This window comes from Ailuropoda melanoleuca, chromosome 15 (assembly GCF_002007445.2).
Source record: "Ailuropoda melanoleuca isolate Jingjing chromosome 15, ASM200744v2, whole genome shotgun sequence".
Lineage (NCBI taxonomy): Eukaryota > Metazoa > Chordata > Mammalia > Carnivora > Ursidae > Ailuropoda > Ailuropoda melanoleuca.
In genome coordinates, this window is record NC_048232.1 from 21,022,920 (window position 1) to 21,036,452 (window position 13,533).

The 13,533-nt window shown below is 41.9% G+C and overlaps 1 protein-coding gene across 1 annotated transcript in view; it reads right to left on the reverse strand.

Moving 5' to 3' along the window:
• Positions 1–2,927: 2,927 nt before the first annotated feature.
• C15H10orf67 (chromosome 15 C10orf67 homolog) overlaps positions 2,928–13,533 on the reverse strand; it is a 147,212-nt gene continuing 136,606 nt past the window's right edge. Inside the window, exon 19 of the mRNA XM_034644363.1 lies at positions 2,928–3,139. Within this exon, the coding sequence (XP_034500254.1) occupies positions 3,048–3,139 (92 nt within the window). The 3' untranslated portion in view covers positions 2,928–3,047. The remainder of the gene's footprint in view (positions 3,140–13,533) is intronic.

Below are 13,533 nucleotides of genomic sequence, written 5' to 3' on the forward strand. Positions count from 1 at the left end.
TTTACTGGCCCTCTTCAACTGAGTTGGCCACAAGTCCGAGGGTGGAGGGGTGGGGATGGGGTGGTAAGGACAGAAGAGGAGGCCGTGGAGGCAGCGCACTGAGTTGCCTGTTTCCAAAGTTCTCTCTTTGCAGCGGCAAATTTATCAATCTTTTCATCTGACAATACTTAGAAATATATCATTGTCATCCAGAGTTGTTTGATAGATGAACTAGAGGCACACCGGCCTTTTCCAAGGTCAAGTTGAAGATTCTTGTTTGCTGTTTGACTGGGTTGTTTAAAAACTCAGAACAATGCCTGCCTGTTAAATTTTCACTTGTTCTCATGGGGCATTCGAAAGCAAGTTTTCCTATTGACCGGGGTGGGCACATGTCACCCTCTTGAGCTTCTGAATTCAGCAACCAGGGCTTGGCAATGAAATCAACAGAAGAAATGAGATTTAACCTTAGCTCTCGCGGACGCCACAGAGATTAAGCCATCTTTCACATCTCCTCCAAGAGTGTACTAATTTTTCTCTGCATGTCGTGGCCTGGTTAGAGCCACACGCATCTCATTCAACTTTCTGCCTTGATTCTAGTGGGAAGCTGCAAATACCGTCCCCTCAAGTAGAAGCGCAAAAACATTGTGGCCACTCTTGTCTTTGTCAGCACACAACCTGCGGCTCTAAGGACGCTATAAAATAAAGCCGGCCACTAAATCGTCATGTTTTATGGACATATTTATTTATGTTTTTAATGGAAACACTGGCTTCACAGTTTCTTCTATATCTGCGATGATTGATTTTTTTTTTATTCAGCCAACTTTTATTTACCTTGCAAAAATGTTCGGGACCAATGTGATAAATTACAGATATGCAAATTTCTTTGAATGGTGTTGTAAGTGTGTCTAGCTGGAGCTGAATAACTCCTTGCAAGTCAGTCTGTGCGCACTCAGGACCCCAGGGAGCTGATCAAAGCACCCATTCTCTTTCATCCCCGGTATTCTCCTCCAAACTATTTCGATACAATATGTTTCCATGATGCACTTAATGTGCTAGGGACATAGAACTCATTACAACCTAGCTAGTTCTGCCGACCTCTTTGTTCCGAGGCAGAAAGTCAAAGAAAAAAGGAAAAGCGTTGCCAGTTGCCAGCTTTCTGAAATGCTAAAGCATGCGTCATTTTTCACCAGGTCTCGTCTTGATATCCTCAAAAGACAAACTATGAAACCGGCCTCAGCCCTTTCTGGCATTAATTACACTGCTGTCCAGCCGATCTGTTTTTCCTATTATATGCATTTCTCAGCAGGGATTTTTTTTTTTTTTTGCAAGACTAATGCAGCTGCAAGTTAAACTATGAATGCATTTTTATCGCTATGGAAAAAATAAGGGAAAAGACTGCAAAACATACAACTAAACTTTTTAAAGCCTTCTGGTAGCTAACAGATTAGGACCGAACTTGGGATGTTTTTTGCAACTTATGCAAACCTGAAACTAAGAGCGTCAGGCGTTTCCAATGCGCCCTGGACGTTCTGTGGCTTACACTCCTTGTGCCATTTGAAATTCTGCTTTGGTACTCAGATAAATCTTGAAGGTGAAACCCTTCAAGGTTTCTGTTAAAATGCTGAAATGAAAGTCTGTGCTGCACCCAGCTATGAGGCTACTTCCAAGGAATTTCTGTCCAGGCTAATAGTACAGAGAATATAAATTCTATTTCATTTCCCCCCGTTTCTTGTAGGGTTGATTGGTTGGTGGAAATGGCTGGCAGCCAGTTCTGGGAAAGATTCCAGACCTGACTCCGATTAACCCTCTCTGGTGAAACTCTGCTGGAAACCAACTCACCAGCAATTGCCATTAATCTACTTACTAATTAAGCCAATTCATTTCTAAAGGAGAAAAATTCCTTTCTTTAGCCAAACTGATGGGAGGAAATTTGAAAGAAGCGCCAAACTGTGTAACTGTAATTCAGCCAAGGACTGCGAAAACAAGGTGTTGATATATAGCAGCAGATTTAAAACAAGTTTCTAGGGCAACACTCCTTTGGAGACAGCGGCATATAGTCCATAGGAGATGAAGCTCGAATAATGCTCTCCGGCACTATGCCACCCCATGCACTTGCGTTGAAAATAACACGTCTCTCTCCAATTAAATCTCGTGCCTTTTACGCACAAATAAATTGCCTCTCTAGCTTTCTTTCACACCAGAGTATATCAGCTTTATGTGACAGCTACCACAAATATATTTCTTGAGACTTAATAAACCGCTTTAGAAATTTGTCATCCAGAGTCTGCGTTTCTGAAAGTGGGCTGCAGACAGGGCCTCGCTTGTAGTTAGGGGAACAGAAAGGACCATGCTGAACATTACGCACGTGAGAAAGCAAACCGGCCTTTCAGCCAAGGGTACCTGACATTCTGGAAAGAATAATGTGTGAATCTTGGCCTTGATACCTACCGGGAAGCAAAACTCCAAGGAGTTTCCCACTTACCAAAGAATTGTTTACAGCTTTTAAGATAAGGTTAGGAGCCCAGTGCCCACATAAGGCATGAGGGGACCTCCCTAGAGGAAATGTAAAATCCCCTTGGACCAGGCTTGTTAAGCCTCGCTCATCTTCATGGGGATTAGTTGGCTGGCCAGGAGGAGCAAATCAGTTTGCCTTTGTGTTACGGAGAGACACCGGATGGAGAAAAGAGGCCCTGGAAGTTTAGTGCCTTGAACTTTTTAATCGAAGTGCATCCCTCCCCACCCTAAGGCTTTGGGGCACCCTGCTGAGCCCAGGAAACTGTCCCCAGTGGATTTGGCAGCCCCTCAGAGTCTGTGTGTCAGGCTCACCCAGCATGAGCGAGCACCTGCCTTAAGGGCTTGGAAAGGTGCTCACAGCGGGCGCACGCACGTCGCATTCTCTTCACTTCAAGGGCGGGGGTCTCCAGTGAGTCTACATCGTTGGGGAGGCAGAAGGGCGATGTTAGAACCGCCCAGGAGGTAGTCTCCCCCGTGGTGGAAGCAGGCCTTACGCAGGGATGGGGAGGGCCCGCTCCGTGGTCCCGCTCAGCGCAGCCCAGTGCCCTTCCCCATTACTCAGTAGCATCCATATCATTCACTGGGGTGTTCTGGGGTATGGATGGCTTCTCCAAAGGCTCTTCCTGCAGCATTTCTGACAACCTCCCTAGAAATATGGCAAAAGGAATAGACGTGAATTTTGTTTTACTTGCTATACGCAAACCACTTCCCACTCCTCACGCAGAGCTCTTTGCCTCACATTTAGTGGGTCCTCCCAGCTCTGGCCCCAGCTGGGGGACCCGTCAGTGACCTGAGGAAGGGTGGGGGGTGGGGGGAGTGGAGATCAGGCAGTCAGATGCTCCTTGGCCTTCAAAACAGCTTGTGTCAGCCAAGTTTTCCTCTGAAACAGTTTTCCTGCTGCCTTAGACTGTGGAAGTGGTCTTAGGAGCCTGTGAACAAGACCAGAAAATGACCTTCTGCCGAGGGAGGGTCCCTTTGCTAGAATTAGGAGCAGTTGTAGGAGAATTTAAAAAGGCAGGGCTTGTCTTGTGCTTGGGCCCAAGGATCTAACTAAGATTTAAATTTCCATTTGCATGTTCAATCTTTCCTCCATCTGAAATAGAAAATTCTGCATGAGAAGGAAAGAAAACCTTATTGGCAGGGAGGGGTTCTGAAGTTGGGGAGTGGGGAGGTTCCCTCCCACTCAGGCTGGGCTCTCTGCTCCGTAGGGAGGGACATTTACCTGGTGCGTAAATTGTGAGGAAAGCGTTGGGGGTCTGAGACAGGAAAGCCACAACATGGGATGTGATGTTCCCGCTTTGAAGGGGAACAAAGGCCCCGAGCTAATCCCAGTGAAAGCCAGGAGCGTGGACAAGGCAACAAAGAATTGCAGCCTGCGGTCACCGGTAGGTGTCAATGTGGACACTTAGAGCAGGGGCAGTGGGAGAGGGGGACACAGAGACAGGCTGTCATTCCAAGGCTTAACATGAACAAAGATAAAAACGTGACAACCTCGCCTTTCAATGGCTGGGAGGTTCAAAGTGGAGTGCTGGGGAGTCTATGTGGGTCAAGTCTTTTCTGAAGCAGGGTCTTTCTTTTTTGGAGTCAACTATCAGCCAGGGAAGTTCTGAGGCCCTTTTCCCAAGGAAAATTTCTTACGAAAAGAAGAATTCTTCAAAGTAACAGCCAACTCCAGCCACTTGCCTAAGGCAAAGAGATGGAGCTTTCAAGATGCCTAGACGGTCATACTGAAGGTGTTGTTTTCTGTACCCCAGAGACCCAAGTGGCTGCATTAAGCCTCTGTGAACTTGAACAGCCTACCTTAACCTTTTGGTTAAAGTCCGTGTATTCTTTTACACATTTCATGAAAAGACATAACATTTCCTTTTATGAAACTGGGCGTACATGTGGATGAATCTAGGGTGCCATGATTTAGAAAGTATTCATCTGACAAAGACGTTTACCTAGGATACCGTTGAAGGAGTAGTGGGCACCTGGTAGAGTCAGTACGCCCATGGTTTCACACTCACTCTTAGAAATCAGCAGACAAGACATTTGCCAACAAATGGATCTCCTCTAGGATCTGGGAAAGATAATCGGGAATCTTCCGCTAACACAACTGATTAGCAAAGACTATCTCGGAATTAATGAATGAATTAATGAATGGAACTGACAACAAATTCTGTTTATCCTTAGAACTCAGAAATGTTGTTTTCTTTAAATTTTGCCCTGAAAACCAAAATACAAGTTTAAAAATCATAATATAATAAAATTCTGATTTTCTTTAGTTGGGATAAGTCTCCTAAATAATCAAAAAAAGGATGTAAATATCCTTAAAAGACTAATGACATTTCACAGGTAATGCAATTTAGAAAGAAACACTTCCATGTTTTCTTTTCCAACAATGTGCATTTTTGTAAACTGCTATAAATTGCAATTCAAAAGCACTGATCTCGCCATCCCCAATCATTTTTTATACTGATCAAATGAATGCAGATACTCCCATTTGGGAGGGGCGACATGACATTTCACTTGGCAGTTCTAAACAGGTCACAGACCTTTCACAGACCCTAAGGCAGTGGGAGGGAGCTCTTTACTAAACCGTGTAACCAAATCAAACCAATGGTTACCCCTTTTCAAAACCATTGGAATGGTTTGCACAATGCTATTCACATAGCAGCACAGAAACTGAAAGGATGGTCATCCAATGGAAATTTCTTTCCTTTTGTTTAAACTTGCAGAGCTCAAAAAAGTCATACTTTGAAGGAAAACAATTACATTGGCTATGATAAAAATCATAGGCAATACACATGCATGTTTATTGGCATAGCATGGCATAGCGATAGCCACCCATTGGTATGTATATATATGCACATGTATGTATGTATATGTATGTATATTTACTGGAGATGTTGCTTTGTTTGAAACCTTGGGCACAAAGACACAACATGGCTGCCCTGGAGATGACCTATTGCTTTCAAGTTGCCTGAACACATCAGAATTTCCATTGTTAAGGTTGATTAATTGAAACTGATAAGTTACCATGAATAAAGATTGTTTTTCTGTTTAATGTGGTGGGCCTGATTTGGTAAATGCCTCATTCATGTAGCTTTGCAGTGCAGCATATGGGCAAGAGTCATTCAGTATCACAAACATATACAATTTATTATGCTTGTATGGGCACAGCCAAAAGGCCTTTTTATTTTAATGACAAAGTTTCAATGAAAAATTCCATTTAAAGAGTCACTAGTAACACGAGGTGCGATTTTGTAATTTATACTCAGAGTTTCTATCTTTGAATTGCTAGGACTAGTTTTAAAAATGTAATATTTAAATGTAGTTTTAAAAAAAGATGCATATGTCCAACTTATACCATAAGTCATTGGGAATACAGCAGAATTTGTCTTCAATTTAGCAGGCATGTGAAGAGAAAGCACTTTATTATCTGATGCCACCTGTGTACCATACTGTCGATAAAGTTACCATAAATGTTTCACTGAGATGCCACCAACGGGAGCTCCCGCTGCCCAGTTTACAACAGGATGCGAGGGAGGCTGGTAAATAACACGCCAGCTTCCTGACTTCTTTTTTTATCTTAATGAATAAAATCAGGAGACGATACTTGAAAGTCATTTAGGGACTATCACATGAGAAACCCATGGATGTATTAAGTTTTTCACAATTTAATTACTGTTCTTAAAAGCCGGTGTCACTTTTTAAAGTGTTAACCAAATAAAGACTGTCAGGGGTGTTTACTGATAAAGGAAAGGTTTCTAATTTTTTCATAATGATGAACAGAAACTTTGTTTCGCCTTCTGCATGGAGGCCGTTCATGTAATCCCCAGAAGAGTACTGACAAAAAAATATGAAAGACATGCAAATGAACTAAAGGAATGACTGTATCAAACCATCAAAGAGATAGTTCCCATATTCAGCTTTTAACATCTTATCAAATAAATTCTCTGGTCATTCATGTCCATGAAACAGTTCAAGTTCACCCAACATTTCTCAATTAGATTAGATGGGTAATCTCAGTTCAGCTCTTTTGGAGAGTAATAAACCACATTGGTCACAGTTGACCACGGCTAGTATGTGTTTCATAAAGGACTGGATGTCCATTGGAAAGCTAATCAGTGCACCGTCACTTGTAAAATTCCCTCCTGCATTTGGAAGTGATAATCTGTATCTAATTTTTAAAGAAAAATTTACTCTCCTTTCACTCTTCGGAGGCCAATTTCTTTTCTGGACCTGAATAGAGATCATTGGTGCAACAGTACCAAATAGCTTTGGTATGTGTATAACAAAAACCCACCTCTTTGTAGAACATAACAAATTATGCAATGTTCACAGATGTGCTTCCCATTGTGCCTTTTGTGAGAAAATGAAGACCCAACTCTGTTCCCCACCCCCCTCTTTATGAAAGACTAGGCTGCCAACGCAATCTGTCCTAATCCTAGAGAAAAATAAATACACGGACTAGGGCAGTTTTAGGCACTTATTTTTAAAGTGATTTTCATTTGGACTTTTGGTCTATGGAATTTGCACAAGTAGGAATTGGGAGTTCCAAACAGCCGTTTATTCCAACAAACAGGCGGGCGAACAAACGGCTTGGCCCTAAGGATTAAGATGTTAACCGTTTCTCTCACCCTCCTCTGGAGTTTTGGTCTTTAGAGGAAATGCTGTTTTCACACAATTTCCTGCTTAAATGTACAGGTTACCAAGGAAATTAAGTAATTCGTCAATGATAATATTTAAGATCTACACCCTAAAGAGATTTTACATGTTGTGTCTGTATTTCGGATTTGGATTATCCTTCTTCCCCAGAATTTTTGGGCTGTGATTGACAGACGGCACTGCATATGTGGAAGGTGTAAGGCATGAGGACTTGACTTAGATATATTGTAAAATGAGTCCCGCAGTAAATTTAGCTAACAACCGTCGCCTTATAGAGATTTTTTTTTAAAGTTTTTCTCCTTGTGATGAGAACTTTTTAAGATCCACTCTCTTGGGGCGCCTGGGTGGCACAGCGGTTAAGCGTCTGCCTTCGGCTCAGGGCGTGATCCCGGCGTTATGGGATCGAAGCCCCACATCAGGCTCTTCCTTTATGAGCCTGCTTCTTCCTCTCCCACTCCCTGCGTGTGTTCCCTCTCTCGCTGGCTGTCTCTATCTCTGTCAAATAAATAAATAAAATCTTTAAAAAAAAAAAAAAGATCCACTCTCTTAACCTTCCAATGTAGGGCACAGTGGTGTTAGTTACTGCCATTCTGTTCTATATCCCCTCCCCAGAGGCTGTGATGTCATAACTGGAGTTTGTGTCTTTTGATCAACCTTCCTCCAAGTCTCACCCCCTCTTTTGGGGGGAGAGGCTACAAATAGGGAATTTTGAGTAATGAGGTAGCAGTGTCTGCAGAGGCACCGAGGGGCACAGAGAGGCGTCCTCATGCCCACCCTCCCTAGCCGAACCGCCTTAAATCCCGGTATTTCTTTTATGGGGTGTCCTAGTCTTTGAATGTCAGTCTTAGAGTACAAATTCCAAATACTAAGAAGATACTCTGTATCCTGAGTGCCCAGCCCAGGGCTCCGCTTCTAGCAGGTGTTCTAACATCTGTGCAGTGGATGAATGAGTGGAATAGCAAAGAGAAGGCGAAAGCCAGAAAGGTAAGCAGTGTGGCTCCCTTGGGGTCCATGGCCTTTGCAGTTCCCCCAACATTGACTCTGGTCTTGGTCACCAGGCTTGCTTTGACTAGTGGGACAGGAGAAACTGTGGTGCCAGCAGAGACTTGAACCGCCCCTGTTCATTAGACCTTGCTCTCTTTTGCTGCTCTTGAGAACCCTGAGACCACCCTGATCACAAGACTGGGTTGTGCCTGTTCAGTGATGAGAAATACGAGATCTGGTTACCCTGTCGCCCCAGCTGATAGCCAGCACGAGGCCATCGATGGCCAACTGACCATGGGAGATGAGTGAGTGCAGCAAGACCAGGCAGAAGACCTGCCATCTAGGTGAAGGCACATATAAAGGAACTGATGCATGGAATAGCATGAAAGAGCAGGGAACAGTAAGACGTTTGTTATGACTCGATCAGAGAGCCCAAGTAGGGGAGAGGCAGCTGTTATGAAAGGTCTTATATGCTATACTAAAAAACTTGATTTAATCCTGAAAGCCCTAGATACCTACTGAAGAATTAAGCAGGGGAAAACAAAGTGTGCAAAAGTGAACCCAAAATAAAATCTTGAGCGACTCCAGCACTTAATACTCAGAGCATGGGCAGAATTGGGTAAACGTGAGAGGCTGAGAAGGATGCTGTGGGAAGTAGGAGGAGAATGAGAACAGGTTGGTGACTTGGAAATCAAAAGGAGAGCATCCTGGGAATTAAGGAAGGCTCATTAGTAACAACACGCTGGCGGGGGGCGGTTTGAGGTCAAGTGAGAGAAGTGGAAACCGTTTTCTCATTTGAAGGATTTTGAGGACCTGGGTAAGAGCTGTGTCAGTGGGATGTGAAGCCAGAAGACAAGTGGAGTGACCTGGAGAAGGGGAGGGAAGGGCAGAGATGGGGAGAGAAAGGGAGAGAGCAGGTTCTGATTGCTCTCTGGAGGTCGAGGTAGGAGGACCAGAAGGTGCTTGCTTGAAGAGGAAGGAAAGAAAAAAGTAAGAAAAGGAGGTGTGGATATGTTTATAGGAAGAGGACACTGGGACTGGGTGGGACCCTTTAGGCTGAGGACAAATTGGGATTTTGTGAGTTAGTAACCGAAGTTCATAACTGTGGAAGTCTGAGCAGCGTGAATTTCAGATTCAGTTTTATTACACATTCATTGATAACTTAGTGAGGGCAGGAAAGTGTCGGGTGAATTGATACACAATTTATACACAGGTCTTTTCACGTTCGATTCCTTAATACTAGAATGTATTTTGAAGCTTGGAAGAAGTAACTTTCTAATCAATCAAGGGGAGATGTCTCCTTTATGGTCAAAATTAGTAGCAGAACATGTAATGTAAAGTGGAAATATAAGGTCACTGAACTCATTTGGGACAGTGGCTATCCGTCTCTTAATTGTGGATGTCATGGAAGTTATTAAGTTGCCATTCTGTATTAGCTTCCTACGGCTGTCATAACAAAGTAACAGAAAGTGGAGGGCTTAAAACAACAGATACTAATGCCCTCACAGTTCTGGAGGCTGAAAGTCCAAAATCATGGTGTCGGCAGGACCGTGCTCCCTCTCCGACTCTGGGGAGAATCTTTCCCTTCTTCTTCCCAACTTCTGGTGGTGCACATCCATCATTCGTGTTCCTTGGGTTGAAGCCACATCACTCCATTCTCTGTCTCTGTCATTACATGGCATTCTCGCTGTGTGTCTGTGTCCAAATTTCCCTCTTCTTAGGACACTAGTCATAACGGATTAATGACCTAACAACCTCACCTTGATTGCATCTGCGAAGACCCTATTTTACAAATAAGGTCACAGTCACAGGAACTGTGGGTGAGCGTTTCAACATCTTTTGGGGGCAGGGAACACAGTTCAACCTGTAATGCGTTCTTCTCTGGAAAATGTAACTCATTGCTTATTTCACAGGCAGAACATCGGGAAAAAGGACTTTTACTAAGATGCAACAGAGATTTTAAAAATGTTTTATTAGAAGACATAAAGAAATAAAAGGCATCCACACAGGTAAGGAAGAACTAAAACTCTCACTATTGTAGATGATGTGATACTATAGATAGAAAACTCTAAAAACTGCTAGAGCTGTCTAATGAATTCAGTGCTAAGTCACAGGATATAGATCAACGTACAGAAAACTGTTGCATTACTATCACTAATAGTGAAACAGTAGAGAGTGAAATTAAGAAAATCATCCCATTTATAATTACACCAAAAATAATAAACTATTTAGGAATAAACTTAACCAAAAAGGTGAAAGACCTATACTCTGAAAACTGTAAAACACTGATAAAAGACATTCAAGAGGACAAAAAAAAAAATGGAAAGACATTCCATGCTCATGGGTTGGAAGAACAAATATTGTTAAAATGTCTACACTACCTAAAGCAATCTACAGATGTAATGCAATCCCTACCAAAATACCAATAGCATTTTTTACAGAACTAGAACAAACAATTCTAAAAATTTTTAAAGATTTATTTATTTGTCAGAGAGAGAGAGAGAGAGGGCACAAGCAGGGGGAGCGGCAGGCAGAGGGAGAAGCAGGCTCCCCTCTGAGCAAGGAGCCCTATGCGGGACTCGATCCCAGGACCCTGGGATTGTGACCTGAGCTGAAGGCAGATGCTTAACTGACTGAGCCACCCAGGTATTCCCAAACAATTCTAGAATTCAGGGAACCCCAAAAGACCTCGAATGCCCAAAGTAATCTTGAAAAAGAAAAAGAAAACTGGAGGTATCACAATTTCAGATTTTTATGTTATATTACAAAGTGGTAGTAATTAAAACAGTATGGTACTGGCATAAAAATAGACACAGACATCAATGGAATAGAACAGAAAACCAGAAATAAATCCACAGCTATATGATCAATTAATATTTGACAAAGCAGGAAAGACTATTCAATGGGAAAAAAACAGACTCTTCAACGAATGGTATTGGGAAAATTGGACAGCCAGATGCAAAAGAATGAAACTGGACCATTTTCTTTCACCATGCACAAAAATAAACTTAAAATGGATTAAAGACTTAAATGTGAGACCTGAAACCGTAAAAATCCTGGAAGAGAGCCCAGGCAGTAATTTCTGTGACATTGGCCACAGCAACATATTTCTAGACATGCCTCCTGAGGCAAATGAAATACAAGCAAAAATAAGCTATTGGGACTATATCAAAATAAAAAGTCTCTGCCCCGCAAAGGAAATAATCAAGAAAACTAAAAGGCAAACCCCTGAATGGGAGAAGATATTTGCAAATGACATATCCAATAAAGGGTTAGTATCCAAAATACATAAAGATCTGATACAACTCAACATCCCAAAAATAACCCAGTTAACAAATGGACAGAAGACATGAACAGACATTTCCCCAAAGAAGACATACAGATGGCCCACGGACACATGAAAAGACGCTCAACATCACTGATCATCAGGGAAATGCTAATCAAAACTGCAAGGAGCTATCACCTCACACCTGTCAGAATGGCTGAAATCAACAACACAGGAAACAACAGGTGGTGGGGAGGATGTGGAGAAAGGGGAACTCTCTCTCCTACACTGTCGGTGGGAATGCAAAGTGGTGCAGCCACTCAGGAAAACAGTGTGGGGGTTCCTCAAAAGTTAAAAAATAGAGCTACCATATGATCCAGTAATTGCACTACTGGGTGTTTACCCCCAAAATACAAAAACCCTAATTCAAAAGGATACATGCATCCCTATATGTATTGCAACATTATCTACAATGGCCAAAAAGTGGAAGCAGCCCTAGTGTCCCCTGACTGACGAATGGATAGAGAAGATGTGGTGTATATACAATGGAATATTACTGAGCCATAAAAAGAATGAAATCTTGCCATCTGCAACAACAGGGATGAAGAGACAGAGTAAAATCCTAAGTGAAATAAGTCAAAGGCAAATACCACATATCTCACTCACATGTGGATTTTTTTTTTACCTTTTTACCAATGTGGGGCCCAAACTCATGACCCAAGACCAAGAGTCACATGCTCTAAATACTGAGCCAGCCAGATGCCCCTCATATGTGGGCACAAAGGAGCAAAGGGCGAAAAAAAAGAGACAAATCAAGAAACAGACTCTTAAATATACAGAACAAACTGATGGTTACCAGAGGGAAGGTGGAGGGGGGATAGGTGAAATAGGGGATGGGGTTTCTTTTTCTTTTTATTTATTTATTTGAGAGAGAGAGAGAAAGAAAGAGGGAGAGAAAGAAAGGAAGAAGGAAAATGAGCCTGAAACCAAAGTTCCAAAATATACAAAAGAATAAAGTTGATTGTAAAGACAACAGCAAGATAAGCTGTGAGAACATGAATTCATCCCAGATAAATTTTAGTCAATAAAATAGTCTGACAAAAACTTTGAAATATGTGTGCGTACCAAAGAAATGATTGACAGTATCCATAAAAAAACAAATTATGACATGAAACAGGGCAGATTAAAATAAGAACTAGTATCTATGAAAAAGAACCAATTTAAAAAGTCACTAAAATGAGACACTAAAACATGGGACAAATTGGGCACAGCTGAAGAGAAAATTAGCAAATTATAAGGTAATATTCAGGAACCCATCCATATGCACAATAGAGAAATAAACATAAACGTTAGAAAATTTAGATTAGATCCGTAAAGAAGAGAGAGGTGCTTTCAACGAAAATAATGTAGAGAAGGTTGTATAAACAATATTTGAAAAGATAGTAGCTGAGAAATGTCTAGACATAAAGAAAGATACAAGCCATCAGATCCAGATTGTACTCTGAATACTGGTAAGCCATTTGCAATGACATGGATGGAACTACACGGTATTATGCTAAGCGAAATAAGTCAATCAATCAGAGAAAGACAATTATCCTATGATCTCACTGATATGTGGAATTTGAGAAACAAGGCAGAAGATCATAGGGGAAGAAAGCAAAAAATGAAACAAGATGAAACCAGAGAGGGAGACAAACCATAAGAGATTCTTAATCTTAGGAAACGAACTGAGGGTTGCTGGAGTGGAGGGGGTTGGGAGGGATGGGGTGGCTGGGTGATGCACATTGGGGAGGGTGTGTGTTGTGGGGAGTGCTGTGTATTGTGTAAGGCTGATGAATCACAGATCTGTACCCCTGAAACAAATAATACATTATATGTTAATTAAAAAGAAAGGGGAAAAAATACACCATTGAGTATATTGTAGTAAAATGACAGACCATCAACAATATAGACTAAACTTTAAAAGTTATCATAAAGAGGGGCATCTGGGTAGTGCAGGAGCCTGCTTCTTCCTCTCCCACTCTCCCTGCTTGTGTTCCCTCTCTCACTGGCTGTCTCTATCTCTGTCAAATAAATAAAATAAATAAATAAATAAAATCTTTAAAAAATGAAAATACTTTATAGTTATGTTCTAGATC